Genomic DNA, 22,456 nt, shown 5'->3' on the forward strand with positions numbered 1-22,456 from the left:
ATAACTAAACTATAATAAAACATTTTGCTAAATTTCATTTCTTTTCCAACATTTCTCCCCTTTTGAGCATCCTTCAGTCCTGCTGCAAGGATGCTCAACCAACGGTATTGACAGTAACATCTTCATAGCAAGGTGGGGGATGTTCTTCGTTCTGCCGCCCACGGGTCATCACCTTCAGCAACCGGATAGATCGCTTCCTTTCTTTTTCAATCACACTTAAAAGACATCTATATACAATCCATATAGTCACCAAAAATACCAAAAGCATTAGTACATACTGTATAACGGAAGTAATCCAGCTAGACAGGTGAAGCTCCAAAGAATCAAATACTGCTCTTATCCAATTATGCTGTGCTTCCCTTTCAATTTCCTTGGTTTTTGGTTCTACTTCTGCCAATTGGGAAATATCTTTCTCCACTTCAAGTGTAACATTTGGAATGTGTACACAGCAATGATCTACTCTCCTACTCAGGTAACTACAAACTCTATGTTCTTTTAACAGTAGCAAATCCAATGCCATTCTGTTTTGTAAGGTCATTCTTGATGTAGCTTGCAATTGCAAATTTAGATCTTTAAATCTCTTCTTAGTAGCTGCTGCCAATCTTTCTGTCTGTCCTAACAAGTTGTTGAGCATTTCCCTATTTCGATATGTTGCTATCGGAGGGAATAATGACTCTAATATCCACTCAAATTGTACTCCTGTGCCAGGTTCATGCTACTGCTCTTCTAGGGATTCTTCTCTCTTTTTGAGTCCTTTCTTTTGAATCAATCTATTCTGCTTCTAGTATGGACACAATGTGGGAACCCTTAGGGTAATTTGTGTTACTGATCCATCTAAAGATAAATGTGTGGTCCACTGTCTGTGTCCCAACACCCAGACTAGATTTCCAGGACTGTGCACTGTAGTATATCTGCAATCTATAGGTCCATCCATGGAGTCTCTGCTAACTGTATGATTATACTCTTTACACTCACATCTCCATTTTAATGCCATTTTCACTGGTACTAATCCAATTCGGTCTTCCGGTGTATCACATGTAAAAACTTCAGTACAATTCTAATTTTCTTTCTGCGGTCTGAACTCTCGGGAAGATATAGACGTGATGATGGCCCTATAATGTGACTGATTCTTTACCCCTGACTATTGGATGCACCATTGTACTTCTCCAAGGTAACTATAGTGTTCCAAAACACTGGGTCCCCACAATGTCTTCTAACTTTTCCAGGTATCAAAATTCTGTGTGATATTCTGACAACTCATCTCATTTTGTTGGGATTTTGTTCTTATTCGTACTGTATTGCATGGCTCATCTACTGGGGTTGCAATCAAACACTTCCTGGTATTCTGAATTCAACTAAAATGATTTGGTTTCATTTCACATTCCTCTTTAGTCATAGCCCGAATGGTCATGCACAAATCTCTCCATACTTCTACTTGTTTAGGAACTGACTGGCAGGACTATGAAACATTCTTGAATGATTCAGGCATTTTGGTTACCGGTATTATTCTCCAGGGAATTGGTTCACCTGCAGCCTGTGGTAATGGCAGACAAGCTGTTATTTTAGTCACGTTCTGCATGATCTCAAAATCTCTAATTAATCCTACCACTAGGTTTTCTTGCTCAGCATTTCGTTCTATTGTATCATTAGCCTCCCGTCTTCTCTTTCCACCGTGTCCCTGTGAGGATGACATCATTCTGTCATGCCTCCACCATGCATTCCCTATTCTAGGATTAGTGACATTCAACCACCCACAACCTTTGCCTCTCTTCTCCCACCAGCTCGTCCCGTCCTTTACTCTGTCCCAGGTCAGTTCTCTATTTTGCTTCCTCCCAGCACGATCCCTTGTCCATGGCAAAACACTCATACTCACTCTTTTGTAATCAAAACTATCCCGTATTTTGACCAAACATGTATATTCTCCCGTATCGTTTGTGGTTACCTTAGTAAGATTCAGTACCGTGTTTCCTTGTTGTTTATCCTGATCTCAACCGACTTCTGTCTTGCCTCGGCTTCTTTCAGCCCCCCGTTGCCATATTGCAATAACTTCACTGGCCTCAACTTTCTGGCTGTGAAACATAACACAAGTTAATTGAACATCTATCTCTTCCATGGCTGTAACCTTTGTTTCTTTAGCCTGTACTAAAATAGACCCTTGAACGGGTACCAGTCTCATGATTACTAGCAACTAGCAATATAATTAAGAAGGCGGCTTTGCACGGAAGATCATCCAGGTTGGAGACACTATCTGGGTTTCCCATTGGAACGGTGCCTTCTTTACCCTGGTGTAATGGATCCAAGCGTCCATCCCCTGGACCTTCACCGCCGTGTAGGTCGTCATCATCACCTGGTGGGGTCCGCTCCATGATTCCCGTAGCGGATCCGTAATCCACTTCTTGATGTACACTTGGTCCCCAGGCTGGATGTCGTGGACAGAGTTCTCCAGCGTGAGCGGTTTATTCTACTGTAACGTATTTCTTAAAGAATTCAAGATTTTATTAAGTGACATAACATACTCTGCAATTGCCTGATCTCTACTCACATGTACCTCCCCTTTTAATACAGTTGCATGATATGGTTTGCCATATAGTATCTCATATGGACTTACGCCTACTTTTTCTCTCGGTTTAATTCGAATCCTGAGTAGGGCCAAAGGCAAAGCCTGAGGCCAGTGCAGTTTAGTTTCCTGGCAAATCTTTTTGATTTGTCCTTTCAGAGTTTGATTCATTCTTTCCACCTGCCCACTAGACTGAGGTCTCCAGGGAGTATGCAAATTCCAGGTTATGTCTAACATCCGTGCTAATTCTTGCACTACTCCGGCTATAAAATGTGGACCCCTATCTGACGACAATCCTAAGGGTACTCCAAATCTTGGTATTATTTCTTTTAACAAGGTTTTTACTACCTCCTTAGCTTGATTAGTTCTACATGGAAAAGCTTCTGGCCACCCTGAAAACGTACATACGTACACTAACAAGTATCTGTATCCCTGTGCCCTAGGCAATTCAGAAAAATCAACTTGCCAATAATCTCCTGGTTGTGGCCCAATTTGCAACTTTCTCATTTGTATTTGTCTCTTAACTACTGGATTATTTTTCAAACATACCGGGCACATTGCATTAACTCTTTTTGCCATTGTTAACATCTGATTAGAGATTATCTCATTCTTTAAAAATTTTACCAATGCTTCTGCCCCCCAATGGCATTTATTATGTTCTGATTCCAAAATAAATTTCATTATGCGAGTCGGTACCACTATTTGTCTCATCGGCGTAACATACCACCCGAGCTGATTCCTCTGTGCCCCTAGCAAGTTTATTAGTTTTCTATCTTCTATTGAATATTTGGGCTCCTGATTCAGGTATGGGGTAGCCGGATTTGTTCTTACTGGTACCAATGCCATTTGAGTCTATACTTCCCGTGCCACTTGCCGTGCTGTAACATCAGCAAATCGATTTCCTCTGTAAACTTCTCCTTCTGCATTCTGATGTCCTCTAACATGCATTACTGCAACTGCTTTGGGACTATGTACCGCATCCAGTAGCTGTAGCACTTCTTCCCGGTGCTTGATATTGGTTCCCTGTGAATTCAAAAGCCCCCTTTCTTTCCATAACGCCCCATGCACATGAACCACACCAAAGGCATATTTAGAATCTGTCCAGATATTAACCCTTTTGTCCTTGCTCAAGTACAGAGCTCTGGTGAGTCTAATCACCTCTGCCTTCTGGGCTGAAGTTCCAGGTAACAAAGCCTTTGCTTCTATTACCTGATCTGATGTTACCACTGCATACCCAGCATAGCGAGTCCCATTCTCAACAAAACTGGATCCATCAGTGTATAGTTCCCATTCAGGGTCTTCTAATGGTTCATCCTTTAGGTCGGGTCTGCTGGCATACACTTGTTCAATTACCTCCACGCAATCGTGCACCAGTCCCTCAGCCTCCTGGTCACTGCGTAAAAACTCTGCTGGATTAACATGGTTAGTAGTCTTTATTTCAATATCATCCTGTTCTCTCAGGATAGCCTGGTATTGCAACATTCGACTTGATGATAGCCAGTGACCCCCCTTTTGCTCCAAAACAGCCATGACCATATGGGGAACAAACACTTTCATTTTTGCCTCCAAAGTCAATTTCCGGGCCTCCTGAATAAGGATTATTGTTGCTGTCAAGGCTCGTAAACACGAGGGCCACCCGGAACTTACCAAATCCAGTTGTTTAGAGAAGTATCTTACTGGCCTCTTCCATGATCCCACCTTCTGGGTGAGGACCCTCAATGCCAGTTTTTGCCTCTCATTTACATATAACTGGAATTCTTTGGTCAGGTCAGGGAGTCCTAGGGCTGGGGCCTCCTTTAGTGCCTGCTTCAATTCCTGGAAGGCCTTCTTTTGTTGTGTCGTCCATTCCAACCGATGCTGCTTCAAGGCCTCATACAGTGGCTTGGCTAGGAGACTAAAGTTCATGATCCACAGTCGACACCATCTCACCATTCCTAGAAAAGATCTCAATTCCTGATGGTTACGAGGCAAAGGAATAGCACATATTGCCTCTATTCGGTTAACTCCCAAACGTCTCTGCCCTTGTGTGATCTCACAACCGAGATAAATAACACTATTTTTGATCAATTGAGCTTTTTCCTTAGAGACCTTATACCCTGCTTGGCCAAGCATATTAAGTAATTTAATTGTTAATTCCACACACATGTCCCTTTCTTTAGTGGCCAGAAAAATGTCGTCCACGTACTGCAGGACTACATACAAGGATGGAGATATTGTTACCTGGGTTATCTTCCATTCCTCCAGCTCTTTGGCCAGTTGATTTCTAAAAATAGTGGGGCTGAGCTTAAACCCTTGTGGCAGTCTGGTCCACGTAAGCTGCCTCTTTCTCCCAGAATCAGGACTCTCCCACTCGAAGGCAAAATATTTCCTACTCTCTACTGCCAGTGGGATGCAGAAGAAGGCATCTTTAAGATCAATCACAGAGAACCATTTAAACTCTTCTGATACAGATGTTAACAATGTATAAGGATTAGCAACAACTGGATGTATGTCCTTTACTATTTCATTAATCGCTCTCAAGTCCTGTACCAAACGATATTTACTATTAGGCTTTTTCACTGGAAAAATTGGAGTATTATACTCCGATTCACATTCTTGTAATATTCCTTGAACCAAAAATTGTTTAATTAACGGGGCTACTCCCCTCCTTGCCTCAAGCTTCAAGGGGTATTGCTTTACCCTCACTGGTCGGGCCCCTTCTTTAAGTTCCACTTTTACTGGCTGGGCAGCTTTAGATTTCCCAGGGACCCCCGACTCCCACACTCAGGGTACTACAGCCTGCTCAATTTCTTCTGGAATAGGAGAGGCATCTACTTCCTTAATCACAAAAATGCCTGCTATTTGTTCCTCAGGTATCTCCAATTTCACCCTTCCCTCTTCAAATATTATTTTCACATTAAGTCGGGACAATAGGTCTCTGCCAAGAAGGGGTGTGGGGCAATTTGGCATATACAAAAATTGATGATCCAATTCCTTCTCCCCGAACCTAAGATTTAAAGGTTGTAAAAATGGTTGTTCCTCTAGCTTCCCTGTTGCCCCCACCACCTGTACAGTTGTGTCACTCAAAGGTCCTAATAATCTATTAAGTACAGAATATGTAGCTCCAGTGTCTACCATAAATTCTTGACCCTTCCCATCTATCTCTAAAACTACCCTCAGGTCTTTGTCTAGTCAGCTTTGATTCTGATAATTTCCCAAAACTAGTGCTTGAGCTGCCTCTGTTGGTCCTCCCGTAAATCCTCTCACATGAGTATTCCCAACTAACCCCATATTCCCCTCTCTAACCGGGCATTCATTTTTCTAGTGCCCCAATTGTCGGCAAAATGCACACTGGTTTGGATCCAACCTCTCCGTGTTAGGTCCAAACTCAAATCCTCCCCGACCTCTCATCACCCCCCTCTGTCCACGATTAGCTCCTCCCTGACTTCGTCCCCTAATGAATTTTCCTCCTGCCCTTGTCTGTTGCATTACAGCCAAAATACTAGCTTGTTGTCTTTTTGCAGTTTCTTTTTCCCTGTTGTTGTATACCTTCCATGCTACCTCCAACATTTTATCCAAATTCCGAGTATCCTCCCCTTCCAGCTTTTGTAACTTTTTCCTAATATCCTCTTGTGATTGCCTTAAAAACAATAATGCCAATTGAAGTTTCCCTGATTGATCTTCTACATCTAAATTAGTAAACTTCTGAGCCGTGTCTTTTAACCGTTCCAAAAAGGCAGACGGAGACTCATTCTTGTCCTGCTTGACCGAATACAGCTTAGACCAATTCATAGTCTTAGGTATTCCTGTTCTAATTCCTTCCACCAACAATTCCTGATATCGTTTTACAGCCCTTATTCCTCCCGTAGAGTTTGGATCTCACCTGGGTTCCTCACTTGGCACCAATTCATCAACTGTTTCATTTAGTTGTCACAACCTAATCTCTTCACGAGCCTTTTCTCTCATAGCTTTAATAACCATCTCCTTTTCTGTAGAATCCATTATAGTATCCAATAATACCTGTAAATCATTCCAGTCCGGATTCTGAGTTTTTATCACCATTTTAACTACCCTTGCTACCCTTTCGGGATCCTCCCGGTAACTTCCAGCCGATTGTTTCTATATTACCAAGTCCCCTGGAGAGAAAGGCACCTTTATAAGTATCCTTTCTCTCTGTGGTCCCACAGCTTCCCTTAACGGCGCAATTAACTGTGGCCCCTTCTGCCCCTTCCTTCCTTGGCGAGTCCGCTCTGCTAACGGAGTCCTTTTAATACTTTCACTCTTTTCAGTATCACTGTCACTCTCACTAGATGCCCTTTTTATAGTTATGTCAGCAGGAGGAGCAAAAGGTACATTAGGAACAACCGGACCCCTCGGAGGTGCTACACAATAGGACAAATCTTCTTCAATCGGGGGATACAAATCACACTCCTTTCTTTCTCTACATCCAACACACCCGCTCTCATCATTCATCTGTAAAACCAAAATACCACACTCCTTTTGCCATTCTTCTTTCCGATATAAAACGAAAAACAAATCTAAATATGCTATTTCATCCCACTTCTCATTCTTCCTTAAAAAGTGCATCAAAGATTCTATTATCTCCAATTCCAGTGTACCATTCACTGGCCATCCCACTTCCCCAATCTCATATTCAGGCCACGAACGGTTACAATAATCTATCATTTTGCTCTTATCTAACTCTTGAGAAAAGCCTTCGCCTTTCCACCTTTTCAATATACAACCTAATGGCGTGTTTCCAGGTATTTTTCCATTGGCCTGCACCAAAGTTTTAAAAGTTTAAAAAGACATCATATTACAGCCTTTAATTTTTTATTTTTTTTTTTTTTTTCTTCTATTCCACCTTTAATCCCAATAAACCAATATACCTTTTCGCCGTCCTTCCCCGAGAAAAAAAAACAATAGGAGGCGAATTCCGGACCTGCGTACCCTAGACGTCTTATGGCCGGAGCCTAGGCTTTTTCCATTAACCACCAAACCAAATCCAATTATCACCTTTTTCCAATATAAAGCGCCTTCGGGCTTACCTTCTGCAGTCGTCCGACAGGCGCGGGGGTCGGGCACGACCCGATGACTCCTCCGAGAAGTGCTCGGCGCCGGCTTGGAGTGGATCGAGACGCGAACCGCCCCAGCAACCCTCGGAGTCCTGCTGCGGTCGCCAGAAAACTGTTGCCCGAATGATAAAGGACACAAAACTCGGATAAGTTTTGTGCGGCGCTTTATTGAAGGGCCCGGGGGCCTGCGGACTAGCGTCCCCAAAAACAGAACCCCAAAATTCACACATGGGTGTTTTCCTTTTATACACAAGCAATTCATAACAAAGTCTCCAAGAAACAGTGGCCCTTCGCAAAGTCTCCAAGAAACAGTGGCCCTTCGCCAAACTACGGACCCTTGTAATACATTCCCTAGTTCACGAGCAAAATCATAAATCTTCTACCTGTCCTATTGTATGCTATCCCCAAACCGGTTAGTCTTCTTACTCTCCTACCCTGGCTTAATGTTTGTTAGGTTTCTAAAGCTACTTGCCAGGGTTACACAAAACTCAATCACATAATATCAACGGCTACAAAATTATTTTTACAAACCAATTCACACAAAACTCATAACTAAACTATAATAAAACATTTTGCTAAATTTCATTTCTTTTCCAACAGGGAACTGAAGCCATCCACAGCATCATAGTGTGTGATACCACCCATCTCTCAGAAAGAAACCTCACCAGTGGGTCATATCCAATCTGATCAAGGACTCCTTAGGAGGTTCTCAGTTCTGCCTGCAAAGGATCTCTTGCCTTCTTCTCTCCAAAAAATTCCAGATCCCGCTCTTTACCTTTTTTTTATTTTTAACAGCGCTATCCTAATATTTTATCATTATATCAATCTTCCCTTCACTTGTATCATTCAGTGCTAAATTCCTTTTTCTTGCAGACTCACCACATTTTTTGTATTTCCTGTATTACCAGATTTCCCATTTTGCAATGGGTAGTTCATGTTCCTCCATATTCTGTAGTATCGATAGATCTGCTATGACACATATTTCTCTGTGCCTTGCTCAACAGTTCCCCAGTCATATTGACACAGCTTTTTCACAAAACATAAAAGACATTTTAAGCCAAGAGACACAAAATATTAATCTAGAACAGGATTTTTTCCTTTCCTTTTTTCCTTTGATTTTGTTTTCGACTTGCATGCATCTATTTTAAATGCAATGTTTTAGCAGCAGTGTTAATGAAGTGCATTAGAAGCAGCTTTCCTAGTGTAAATAGGGTAAACTGGCATAAAGTGGAGTGGCTGGATTTTTGTGAGGCTAAAGTGGAACAGCATTGTGTAATGAGGTGAAATTCAATTTGTTACTGTGCAAACGGGGAAGTGGAAAAAGCAGATTTTTGTATGTCACTGGTAATCACTAGGTATTTTTCTCTGAAGACTTTCCCCTTCTAGTCCCTTTTTTTGGTGATCTAGCTACTATACTTCAAACTGGATCAAACTTTCTTGCCTTTAAATGTTGACACAGTGCTTTGATCTTCACTTGTGTGTATACTTGATCATCTACTTTCTCTCCTTTCTAAACAACTCTCCCCCAAATTTTTATCTTAAATATTCCCTAGTAGGCTTAAGTATGCCTGGAAGGCAGGCACTGCGGGTACATCCTTACAATAGCTTCTCATTTTGGCCTTTTTTTCCTGTTGCTGTTCCAACCAGCATGTTCCTGCAGGTGTCACTGGTGCTACACGGTTTTTTTAAGCCCTGCAAATCCGTGGGTTTTTCAAAAGGTGCCATTTATGTGCACAATCCTACATGATATGACACCAGCACCTTTCTGCTAAAACTGCCACCAGATCTGCTGTATTACATCTAATATTTACTCTGCTGCAGGAAAGATTAGGGGAAGGGCTTATTACCTTGGCAAAGAAAGGTAGACTTTAGTCACACAGATAATCATAAGTCAGCACAGAACTTCTTCCTAAGTTGCTCTGCACAGAAATCATCCTGTGCTCAGAATTTGAATCACAGCCTCATGTCACCCATGGAAAAGGAGGGAGAGTCAGAGTGAGCTGAGAGCAGGTCCTCAGCATTGGCTTGTCAGAAAGCAAAGTCCCCTGACATATGAAGGTTTTTTTCTCATTAAGCTATTTAAGCTATTCTACTCGTGGGCTGCTGCTAAAGAAGTTCATCTTTCATACCCTTCTTGCTGCCCTTTGTCAGCAGCTTACTTTTGGGTTATCTTCAGCTACCAATGAAGCTGCAGCTTTGGATATGAGTATTTGGTTATGTTTCTCAGCCATTTCCTATGGATCAGAGCTTTAGCTTTGCTGAAGTCATTGGGAACTTACCAAGACAGCCAAGTTGTGACAAACAAGAGCAAGGGGAAGGCCTTTGCTGGATCTATACCACTGACAGCTTCAAGAGGATCAGCTCAGCAGAGTTTTTGAGGATGGAAAACTTCCCTAGTAAGACAGATCTTGCTTCTAATCCTTTCCCTGATGTTCTAAAGATCTGAGCAACTTGAACTCTGTCTTGAACCTTTTGTACATGGGAAACTGTTTGTAACTGTTGAAATTTGTGGAGTTCCCTGCTGGGACATTTACATTCAGCTGCTTTTGACAAATGACTGTAAGCAGAGTCAATCCTCAAGTAAAAACAAAGACAGTATGTCAGTGCAAATGCCTTCTTTACAGGACATGAGCCAAATTAGTTTCTGGAATAAAGCCAAGGAAGTTAATGGATATAGCCTCTGAAGTTTAAGGGTTTATATTATTTGTATTCTATTTCTGTAATAATTTCTGGTGTATATACATCGATCAGTTTTCAGCTTGTTCTGCTAATGCCATCTCAGGTTAACTCACCCCCTGATTTTTGTGGTATCATATTGATGCACTGTTTCTTTCTGTGCTCTGTTGCTGGGTTGTTCACACTATTTAATGTCACAATAAAATTTTTTCAGTATTATACATCAGGTATAATGACAGCATATTGCACTGGCATCTGACTCACCTCCTCTTACAGCCTTGCACCCGGTGTTGTATCCCTCCTCCTTACCATGCTGGAGGTACTGGAATTAGAGTGCTTTAAGAACCTGTACATAAATGCTTGTAAGTTTTTTTCATGATAAGGAATGTAAGTGTTACTTTTTAAAATATTTTTCCCATCTAGCATTCAGATTTATATCTTCCTTGCTACTTGAATCTGGGCATATAAGAGACTGAAGAAAGAAACCTTATGCCAAAATTGAAGCAAAGTGGTGATTTCATATTTTTCCAAGATTCTTCCCATACCCAGAGCTTAGGCCCTGCCCTTTGTGCAAAGTATTTCTTGGGAAGTCAGAGTTTTGTTGCTCCTTGGTAACATGGGATGGCATATCTGCCAGGTAGGAAATTTGAATCAAATGGGGAAGTGAGGAGCAGTAGCTGCCTACTAAAACAGACAAAATACACCTCTGGTTTTGATAAAGACTTTGAGTCATATTTAGGTGTCTCATTTCACATAGTTTCTCAGATGTTATAAAGGGTCTGAGTGAATCAATTACCATAGAGAGGTGTAGCAGATTTCTTCAGATGTATTTCTAATGAGATAGGGAACCAGCAGAGGGACAGGTGTAATTCAGTGCTATGTTATATCCATTTCTGGGCTGGAAAAGCTCTGAGAGTTTAAATGGAGTCTTTTTTTTCTTTTCCCCTCCAAATTTGCTAGATCCTTAAGAAAAGGATGCTAGTAACATGGGTGTAGTTTACTAGATTGCCCCTTTAAAAAACGGGCTTTTTTTCCCTCATTTTTGACATGTTGGCTTTGCAGGGAGGGAAAACTGTGAACTGAACTTTTGTGCTGCTGAAAATGTTACAGATTTCTGGCCAGGTTGTGGAGAGGATGCTACCTCATTCACAGTGGAGCAACATGAAGTGTCTCTGTAGTGATTAGTATTCCTAGAGTGTGTTTGTTTATTTCTTGGACTTGAAGCCTTTGCATCCTCTCCTTCCTTCCCCTGATCCTCCCAAAGCAAAAATAACCATTCTAAGAGTTCTTGTGGGTGCTTCCTGGCAGACCTTGCTGCTAAGATCTTTTCATCTTGGATTGTCTTTCTTTCTTGCTTCAGGCCATTAGCCTTTGCCTTGTCCCCTTTGACTGCCCTGCATAATTCCTGCCTCTCCACGGCTCTTCCCAGTTCAGATTTATTAATTGAAAGGGAAGCTGCCTCTGTGGCACCTGAAGGGCTTCTGGCTGAGCCTGAGGTGGGGCAGCAGCCTGCAAAGAGAAGTGGCTGCCTGGTGGCTCTTGCTATCAGCTGTGCTTTGCTGACAGTCAGGGCACTTAGCCTCCAATTTAGCTTTTCTTAGAGGCAAAAAGCTCCACAGCTCCACAGGTGTGAGGTGAATTTGAAAGCCGTGCCCTGCCCTGGAGAGAGGAGGGCAGAGGTGTGACATGGGCAACAGAGAACAAAAGGAAGCAGCTTTCCAGAGCTGGCTACCCTGAGCACAGGCATCTGGATGACCCAATCTGCAGGGTCTTAAATCCTAATTTATCTTTGCATATAATGACAAACATTGAGGGCAGGTTTATCTAATTTATGGTCTTCCTCAGGCTTGTGTGTTCCAGGCTGGGCAATGTCTTCAGATTCTTTTTTTTTTTGTCTCTAAATGTCAGGCTTTAAAAAAAAAAAAAAATCCCCTGAAAACTTTTGCTTAATTCCTGCTGAAATTTATAGCCCAAAGGTATTTACTCCTCTTTAATACCTCAAATCAAGCTATAGCTCTTGTCACAGGTGGTTTCCAGACTATAAGAGAGTATAAGTTGTTTATTTACTGATCAAGGGTGAATGTGGTTGAGTTGCTTGCTGGAAGGGTGAAGCAGAGATGAGGGCCAGCATGGAAGACCTTTGTCTGACACTTTGCCAGGCCCCTTAGGCTGCCCCATCACCCCTACAGTTTTGGGGGGTATATGAAGATGCTGCAGCCCATTTTCTCTTCTGAGCCATTAATTGCCTCTCCACTGTAATGTTCACAGCTCCAGTAACATGAGCTGCTAGTCCTTTAAAGCCTCTTTTCCTTCCTTTTTTTATTGCTCTCATTTTTAACAGCTCTGGATGTGTCCTCGGTGCCGGGGAAAGCGAAGTTACACTTCCATTGGTGCGGTTTCATTAAGGGAACAGAAAGAAAAAGCAAAACTACCCTTTATTTACAACAAAAAGTGTGATAGAAGGAAGTGAAAGACCATCTAACACTGAATATGGAAAGTTAACTTTCCCTGGAAATGAGGGAAGAGAAAAGGAGGCTGAGGGGAGACCTTATTGCTACCTGAAAGGAGGCAGTGGCAATGTGGGTGTTGGCCTCTTCTTCCTTCCAGGCAACAAAGGATGGAATGAGGGGAAATGTCCTCAGTTTGCACCAGGGGAGGGTCAGGCTGGATATTAGGAAAAAATTCTTCACTGAAAGAGAAATTAAGCATAGTAAGAGGCTCACCAGGGAAGTGGTGGAGTCACTATCCCTAGAAGTGTTCAAAGAAAGGGGGCAGAATTGGCACTTTGGGATATGCTTTAGTGGACATGATTGTTTTTGGTCAAGGGTTGGACTTAATGATCTTGGAAGTCTGTTCCAACCTTACTGATTCTCTAAGATCTGAAAAATAAATCAAAATACTAGCTGCAAGCCTATTTATGTTTCACATCATGTGTGGTTATTGTGCAACATGCAACTAAAACTCCACTGAAGGACAACAAAATGATGGAGTGCAGTTATCCATACAAACTTCAAATATTGTGGGATGCATTCCTCAGTCACGCAGGAAAAACTGGTGTGGTATTGTTTGATTATTCTTTATTATAGTGGCCCCCTACCTCATAAATGATAAAGAGGAGTCCCCAAATTGAAGGGGTGTCTGCAATATAGAGAATAAACTGTCTCTGAAGTGTGAAGGTTCACATGAATGCACACTACCTTTGCAAAGTTGGCTGAGAGTCACTTTTAGTCATGACTGTTCTAAAACCTCCCAACTTTTTAATAATATAAAGCCTAGACTTTTATCTGCATAAGTTTAATAAATATTGATCAGATTAATGCTTGATACAGTGACACAGGGAGCTTAAGTTCTTCTATTTTAAGATCTTAGGTGAGCTAAGAGTTTAAGGTGATTTAAGGATTTTAGATCAGTAGAAAATAATAAATGGTCTTTAAACCCTTAACGCAGCTTAGCTGCAGATTTGCAGGCCATCCTTCAGACATTAAAAAAAATATTAAGCCTTCCTCATGCAGCAGAGTTTGTGTCAAATCCAGCAGGTTTCAAATCTGACTCGGTTACACATTATTATGTTCGTCTCAAAGTTTTCAATGCCACTGAAATTACTGTTAACCAAAGTTTAGTTTTTTCCCGCTCAAACATTCATGAGTTTGGGGATGCTGTGAGCAGTTTTCTCATGGATTGGTCTTGCAGTGCCATCCTTGTAGGCAGACTGTACCTGGCATCAAATGGAGCTCTTCTGCTCCAAACTGTTTCCAGCTTCCATTGGAGGGGTCAGCTGGGAAAAGAGGCTGACAAGGCCTGTAGCACCACTTCACAGAACTGCAGAATAATTTTGGTTGGAGGTGACCTGTGAAGGTCATTTAGCTCAAGAGAGAACACTTTGAATGTGTAAACAAGTTAACTAGTTTCACTTGTTTTTTTAATAGTTTCTTTCTGTGTGTCAGTTCTGATTCTCCAAGGAAGTGAAAGCAGAGGAAGTAGAGTGCCACAACCCACAATTCTTTTCCTGTGTGGAAGGCCTCTAAAGCAAGACAGATTTCAAATGGAGAGGAATGTTTCTGAGGCAGCAAAATGGGATCCACCATAGTGTGCCACTCACCTCCTCATCACACCTTGCTCCATCAAAACGAGACAAGGACTTTTCAATGGCCAAGGGGATCCTGTCAGCACCCAGCAGCAGCTCCTGCCACTAGCTAAATTAATAGCAATGCTAGTTTTGTGCTAGTTTCTTAACATGAACTAATTTGAATAATTTGGTTTGAAAGTTAGTTCAGAGCATGTGTTTTATGTAAAACCATAGCAATTGTCTGAAATCATTGAGTGGGAACTGAGGAAATCTTCATTGAGAGTCATCAAAGTGACACTGGTCACTTTCTTGGGCCATCCTTTCTCAAATCATCCTTTCTTCAACTCAGTCTGAGTTGTAGTTACCTTTCTGTGTCTCCACTCTTGTTGAAAACCTTTGCTTGAACTGCAAACTTTTGCAGCTTGTTTTCCTTCCAGCCTCAAGTTACTTCTGACCACTTTGTAGTACACATTCTGTCCCAGTGCTTTTTATTTTAGCTAGGTCTCTGTTTGCAGACACATCTCCAGTCAGCCACTCTTTGTTAGGCTGAACAGCCAGACACCTCGCATCCATTTTCCTAACCTTCCCACTGACCTCTCTGTGCCTCTTCCAGCTGGAAGGTATCTCCCTGAAACATGGGTGACCAGGATTGTAGCAGTTTTCCATATGGTATCACCTGGGCCTCATACAAAGACATGAATGCTTCCCTATTTTTGCTGGAAATATCTCCCCTGCTGCCCTAACAGTTCTCTTTTCAAAAACTGAAATTAAGTGAGTCTGGCAAGGTCTACCTTTAGTAAACCCATGTTGCATTTTATCCCATATTGCTTTTACCTCTGCATCATTAATTAGACTCCCCACAGAACACTATTTTAAAGCCTAGCAAGCTATTCAAGTGGTTCTAATAGACCTGTAAATATGGGTCAATTTTTTCACCTTCTTAATTGGAGGTCATGCCCTTGTTCCCCAGTCCTATGGCGCTGTCCACAACCTTATTACTTTACCAGAGACTTGCTAACAGACTTGAAAAATCTTGTGGCAAAGCTTTTCTAATTTAAGGCAGGATATTATCTCATCCTTCCTTTTCTAGCATGCTGGTCACCTTTGTCTTAGGGAAGCAGAACATTTTCTTTATATTTAATATTCAGTTTGGCTGCCTTACCTGTACTTTTGTTCTTTCAAGTTAATGACTTTACTTATAAAACTTCTTTTCCTGTGTTTTCCATTTAATTTCAGCTGAGACAGTTTGTAATAATGCCTTAAAAGATATTTTCTTTAATAATCTGTCTTTTACAGTGCCTCAGATATGACCCAAATCAAGTCCAAACTGTGATCTTCTGAATGAGGGTTGCTGAGGACGAAGATACTTGTTGATTATCTCAGTTAATGATGTTGTCAGACCATATTACCATTAAAAGCATTTGTTTGCTAACCTACATCTAGGAAGTCATCGTTTGCCATAATGCCATTTCTGACAGCACTTAGCCCTTAGATTGTAGGGTAGAACCAAATCTGGTAGTGAAATTTAGTGTCTGATCATTGGAAAAAGTTTCTTCTTCCCAAAAATGTTGTTTCATTTTTAAAATGTTTTTTTTGGCCTCAAGCTCTTCTTGTATGTTGGTGCCATCAATTTTTATTATTATGGCTTTCTTTCTTCTCATAGTACTGTTTCATAAAGTCCAGGGTATTTTTTAGATTTCATGGTGAAATTCGGTGTTCTCAAGAACAAAAAGAAAAAAACCAGACTGTATTCATCTCAGAAATAATATTGCACTCTTTAAAATATGCCCCTGCTGTGGATTTTGGAAAAATCAGTGATGCTCAATGTATTGTATAAACTTAGTTAGAAGTGTTATCAGTTGTCAAAGTGGGTTTCTTTTATTTATGGCTTTGATTAGCTATTTTTCAGTTTGGGGACATAGGGAAAATTTGGGAAGAGTGTGAGTCCATAATGAATGGCCAGGAGAACACATTTTTCTAAAACAAAAAAGCCTCTAACCAGACTATTCTACAAGCAAATGTGCCCAGTGGAGATAGTCCAGACAACTGCACCTGGACACCACCTGGATATAATTAAGGTCCCAGAATGGAAGACGTGTTAAAATAGATGCCAGGAAATTTAACACTCTCCCTTCTTTATTCATCTGCTGCAAAGGGATGGCATAGATAGTACAGAGCAATGGGCCCACAGGAGTCCGGATGTCTCCAAGGAAGACTTTTTTTTTCTTCTTTTAGATTCTGCCAGTGTCTGTATGCATTGGATTTTTGCTGCTTCTTGACCCTACAATGTGCAACCACACACCAAGGGTATTTCTATGGCTTGGGGTATTTGTTATTGGCTGTGCAAGAAGGAATTGCTTTGGTTCTCTCCTTTGCTCATATCCACAGGACACACTCAGCCCCTGTGGGTTCCCTATTATCCTCAAAAGTGTTAATTCTTCTTAAAATAGCACTTGCCATGTCATTTCTTTCACCCATTACTGACCATGTTATTTTTTTTCAGTGTGTTGTTCAGTGCTGAACTTCAGAAACATGGCTTTCATGTGCTGCTTTATTATCCCTAGGTGAAGGAAATGCAAGCAAGTTTGCAGACATTTAAATCTGGTCTATTCAGAAACCAACTTAGTTGAAAAAAAATGTAATGCTTTGCCTGAAAAAAAGTGAAGGGGAAAAATAAGGTTCAGCTATGCAGAATACAACATTCAGTTGGTTAAAATCGAACGTAGTGCCTTCATTAATGTTAAAAATCTCTGTTGAAACAGTATTAACACAGCAGGGTTGTGAAGAGCCAGAGATAAATAATGACTCAGAGCAAATAGCCTCAGCAGGAGAAAAGAGGTGTTTCACCTTATTGTGAATAGAAACTGTCCTTATATATGTTCAAAATTACCCCAATCCCATTATTATTACCATTACCTGTGACCTTGCTAAGTTTTTATTGTAAGAATAAATGGTAAAAAAAGGAAGTCTGAGTGAAGACATTCTACATATTATCATGATATATTAATTTGGTAGAGGAACTTGGGAGAGGAGTGTGTTGCAATAGACAGTGCACAGGATGACTTGGTGCCTTTGACTTTCTCGTATTGGAAGCCCCAAGAGAGGGACAATGGAGAGGCATGCAATCAGATATTATCATGATTTACATAACTGGAGACTGACAGACAAGCTGGAGTGAGATTTAGCTGTGCTAGGTGCCTTATAACCACAGAAGGATCTGGTCCTTGCCTGAAAAGGAGTTACCAGCCTTGATAGGCACCAAAATGAAATAAAAATAGTATATTAAAAGCATCTCAGCCATCTGGGACTCCTAATCAGCTTTCAGAGATTCTGGAAGAAATGAGTCTTGAAGAGGGATCTAGGGTGGTGGATCACACCTATCTTGTCTGTCTGTTGTTGGGCTCAGTATCGTTCCTCATGAACAGAATTTACAGTGTTGAATAATTATGTGGTGAATTATCAATAAGGGCAATAGCAATGCTGAAATCCCTGCCAGCATGCAGAGCCTTCCAGTACTTTGTTCACCTTTGGGGCTTGGATCTCCATGATGCCATGATTTTGGTGATTCATCCTTGCTGGAGGATCTGGGAACAGCCTGGGGACACACTTGCACAGTGAGTGATCAGTGTTGTGGTGGGGAGATTGTTCTCCAGGGGGAGGGATCAGCACAGAAGAAGTTGTGAAAAGGAAAGAGGAGGGAGTAGTAGGTTCACCTGCTTCTTGTAGCTTGGGTGGGAAGTAAAGCAGACAGAGAAGCAGGGCCCTTATGAAAATGAGAGCAGGCAAAAGGGGTCTGCAGTTTGGGGAGCCTAGACCTAGTACAGAAAAGAACTTCAGTGGAGAAGGTGAAATTGAAATGGAGATTAGTGTAAGTGAAAAGGTAGACAGCTAGAAAGATGTCATGAAATCTGTTTTGAATACACACAAGAAATAATGTGTATCATGGATTTTATCTCAGAGAAAAACTACTGTAAGGTATGTAAATGATGATTAATTCACACATATAGAGTTGTTTCTGGTTTAAAATTTTTTTAGAGTTGAAGTGACTTTAGATATAGACAATGACAATAGGACAGGAAAGAGGGTAGTGGTGTTTCCCCTCACAGGTGATAAATTTTGAATATCTTCACATGTAAGATGCCTACGTAAAAAAGGGAACCTGTCTTCTTTCTTTGTGTGGAAATATGGCTCTATTCCCAGCTAAATGTGCATTGTACAGGTGAAGTTAGAATAAAAGGATATCAAGAACACAGGCAAAAATAAGTCTTGAAATGTATATATTTGGGCAGAGTATGAATGTTTAAAGGATATTAATATACCCTCTGAGAGATGAGGAAAGGTTCTGCCATCTCCTATTATCTGGCTTAGTAGGCTGAATAAGTGAATAATTCAGAGAGCAAAGTTTCTCCAATGAATGAGTCACCTAGACTCCAAACTATTAGCATGCAGCCAAGGCACATTGAAAAAGCAGAGTTCATCCACACTGGTTTTAGTAACTGCTCCACTCAGTGGGGAAATAAATCAGTTTTTCCTCAGTTAACACAAGATCTGAATAACCATCAATTCCCCCCACAGTATCTGCAGCACAAATGGTATCACAGATGCTTGATTGTAGGTATAAATTAGCATATTATGCCCATAGGGGGAGGCTGGATGATGATGGCTTGGTAGCTGAAGCCTGCTGGCCTCTGGGAAAGTGCAAATGTAATGTCAGATGACTCAGTTTGCCCGGTGAGCAGGAGAAGCTGTGCCTCCACAAAACAAAAAGGGTGAAAAATTAAGACAAATTGTAGAGTAGAGCCTGTGGTCATAGATACGGTGCTACCTGACATCCCCACTGACTGACTTTTAGAGGCAAGGAAAAGCACCTTTGGAACTTACACTGATACAAAGGAAGGATTGAGAAGTACCTGGGTAAAATATCACTGCATGGGTCTTTCCTCTTACCTACTGGCCCTTCCTGGAGGAAGGGAAATGACAACTACTTGGAAACCTTATGAGTTAGAAGGAATTGTAGGAATTGAAGGAACTATCTGTGCAAATTCAGACCTCCATCTGAAGGCAGAATCCATGACTGAAAATCCTGACACAGGTTAAAAGCAAAAGAGGGGACCAAAAAGAGGGGACCAAACTCACCACAAAAGTCTGACTTTTTTCCTGTAAGTTTATTCCTCTTGTATTTCCCCACAGCAGGTTTTCCTCCCTGTCTTTTTTGGGGTTTTTTTGTTTTGTTTTTTTTGGTGTTGTTTTTTTTTTTTTTTTTTTTCCCTATTCTCATCCTTTTTGTTCCTGCCACCCACATTTTTTCTCTTTAACAAAGAAGAATTCGATTCCTATAAATCTTCCAATGCTCAACACTTCTCTCCTGGTGGCCTGTTGTTCATGAGGCAGCATCTGCACAGTGCCAGGTGGGATCCTTTGTCAGCAACTGACAGGAGATGCTGCTGGTAGCTATTACACACATGAAAAGGAAGAGGATGCCGAAATGGGGTTGTTAGGGAACCACGCGGCTCTTTCCTCATGTTGGGAGGACAAGCACACAGATTTCTCCTTCACTGCTGCCTGCCAGCATGTAGCTGTCAATTACTGCCTGTGCTTTGACACCCGAGCAGCAGCCTGGCCTCCTCCTCCTCGGCCATGCCTGCCTCCAGCGCTGCACAGAGCTGCCTCTGCAGGTTAATGAGGTGCTGGTGTGATTTTGGCACCCGGATCTCTGCTGACAGCTGCACCCCGGCTCCAGCAGTCCTGGCGCGTTACCACCACCGTGGCTGGCCGGGCCGCTCGCTGAAGTGCTGCACATCTCACAGCAGCTGGTCTCCCATGGGCTACCCCCTGTTAGGCCTGGGGGAAGCCTACTGCAGTGGCCAACACTGTTACACAAGCAAATTGTGTGAGAAAGTTTTTTTTTACAGACTGGGTCGGTCCAGCTTTTACTGCAGGTGCTAAGTGAGGGGGGAAAAGCAGAGTCTGTTCTTCTCTTCAGCCTCCACACATGGAACAGTCGTGGGTGCTCTGCAATGGGAGTAGCTCCATGATGAGGCCCGGGGCACATCCCTCTGCCTGCCCGCCCTATGACAGTGGTAAGAAGTCATTTTATTGTCATGAGATCAGTGGCATGTATTCCCTGAAAGGAGAGGTGCCTCCTTCCCTGTCCTGGTGCTGTCACACCCAGGATGGGTTCAGCTCTGCCCACATGCCCATGGCATCCCCAAAATGTTCACTGCCACTGAGGAAACCTCTTCCAGTATTTCTAGAAAGAAAGTGATTCTTAGGAGACTGGAGCAGGGCTGGAGCAAGGAGGGTGTCCCAGGCACTGTTGTGAGGGGCTTCAGTAGGAGATCTGCAGAATTTCTATCTTCTCTAAAATCTACCATGTGTAAGGTGGAGGTGGTCTACTAAAGTCCTGTTAATGCCTTAAACCAGCCTGAGACACTGAAAATTTAAAGAAGAGGGTTCCCCTTCTGTGGCTTGAGGTTGCAGGGCTTGATCTATAACAGCAAATGTTTACTTCTTAATTAGTCATTGATTTGTTTTCCAATTCACTAGCAGTCCTGAAGATCCCTGGAGTAACTGGGAAAGCTAGAAATAAAGCTATTATTTACCTTAATTAATTATCTGGGGGTTTTTTCCTGTCAGGGACCAAGAAACCACTTCTCAACATTCATGGGCCATGGATTCCTCCCTGAGCATCCATGTAACATATTTAAATGTTAGAGCTATGATATCTACAGTGCAGCCAAGGATAATGAAATTGGGAAGTGACTTCTCATGTAGTTACTCCAGTCCTTCATCTTTAATGCACAAGGAATGACTCAGGTTCACAGAGCCCTTCTCCCTCCTTTATGATGGCATTTTTTCCACCTACTGAGTATTTCTTACTATTGTAGATCTTGCGAGAGGAAAGATTGGTGTAGGAGTCATGGCAAATTACCTTGCAGCACTTGCAGTCAGTTCTATTGCCAGTAAATGCATATTCCTGGAAATACTGGGCTGCTGCTGTGTGAGGGATCTTGCAGGCAAGGGTGATGATGAAGGGTCTCTTTGCAGCAGGAGAGCTGAGCTGGCGCAGCCTCGAGCCCAGCACACAGCCACAGCTCACGGGCTGAGCTTCAGAGGGAGGAGGGTCAGGAGGAAAGGCCACCGAGGCTGAGCTGGGGCTGCCCCAGGCGCTGCTCGTGAGCCGAGACTGCTGCCTGTTAACTCGCCTGCCATCACTCCTTCACAGGAACTTTTGCTAGTACAGCTAATCCTGCTCTAGGGATTTACCGGGAATAAAAAACAGGAATAAAAGTGTCACTGCTTAAACCAATGTGGTTCCAGAGATAGAGGTTTCCAGTGCAGACTTAGCCTCAGGTTGGATTTTTAAGGGTAGCTCTTGTCATCATTTACACTAAAGCTGGACTGTTGGGGGAAAAAAGTCAGAGAGGTTGCAGCATCACTGACCCTTTGATTTTGCCTGTTTCCCTGTACTCACTATTTTGGAGCCAAGGTTCCGGTGATGGGCAGATATCAGGAGAATCACAGCATTTGCCTTTTTGCCTTTTTTTTTTTTTTTTTAAAGTCCCTTGACTGTAACTGGACAATTTACAGGCACAATTGTGAGGTTTGAAACAAGGAGATGGAAAAACATCACCAGGACAGTTTCACTCATGTGAAGCTGCTCCCCATCTCTTTTGTGGTTTCGTGGGGCTAGTGGCCGGAGGCACAGAGATGACCTTCCCCTTCAGAAATACTGTCTCCCCCTCACGAAGGTGTTTCTGCCCTCCTTCTTCGGGCACTTTCTGATTTGCCCCGACTGACCCGCGACTCTCCAGCCGCCATCAGGAGCGCACAGGTTTGCGGCTGCAAAGCGAGCCCTGTGTGTCCCTTAGGGCTGCGCTCGCCCCAGCCCGGCAGGTCTCTCTCTGTGCCCTGGCTTTTTTCCCCGTAATGAAGGCAGAGCATCTGTAATGGTCCCGAGTCGTTCCTCAGCAGGAATCCCACGGTTCGGTCGGGGGGATGCGGCCACTGGATGTCACTGTTGTTCCGCGGAAACCCTTGGAAGCCACGGGCGGAGGAGCGATGGCAGCTATGGGGTGACAGAACGCGCATTTTCACTCCCGC

At 42.4% G+C, this 22,456-nt stretch overlaps 1 protein-coding gene across 1 annotated transcript; it reads right to left on the reverse strand.

Moving 5' to 3' along the window:
- Positions 1-3,389: 3,389 nt before the first annotated feature.
- LOC141730427 (uncharacterized) lies at positions 3,390-22,444 on the reverse strand. Its single transcript, XM_074548242.1, has 6 exons — positions 22,101-22,444; positions 21,233-21,570; positions 7,585-7,723; positions 6,665-7,109; positions 6,098-6,295; positions 3,390-5,311 (listed from the first exon to the last, which is right to left on the reverse strand). The coding sequence occupies exons 1-6, from the start codon at positions 22,442-22,444 to the stop codon at positions 3,410-3,412; spliced, it is 3,366 nt and encodes a 1,121-aa protein (XP_074404343.1). The 3' UTR covers positions 3,390-3,409.
- Positions 22,445-22,456: the final 12 nt, after the last annotated feature.

This window comes from Zonotrichia albicollis, chromosome 1, assembly GCF_047830755.1.
Source record: "Zonotrichia albicollis isolate bZonAlb1 chromosome 1, bZonAlb1.hap1, whole genome shotgun sequence".
NCBI classification, from domain to species: domain Eukaryota; kingdom Metazoa; phylum Chordata; class Aves; order Passeriformes; family Passerellidae; genus Zonotrichia; species Zonotrichia albicollis.

Coding starts and splice junctions, on each gene's coding strand:
- LOC141730427 (XM_074548242.1), bottom strand. CDS start 22,444: ATGCGCGTTCTGTCACCCCATAGCTGCCATCGCTCCTCCGCCCGTGGC. Junction 7,110..7,584: donor CTGTCGGACGACTGCAGAAG/GTAAGCCCGAAG, acceptor GCACTTTTTAAG/GAAGAATGAGAAGTGGGATG. Junction 6,296..6,664: donor CTTTCTCTCCAGGGGACTTG/GTAATATAGAAA, acceptor TCGGTCAAGCAG/GACAAGAATGAGTCTCCGTC.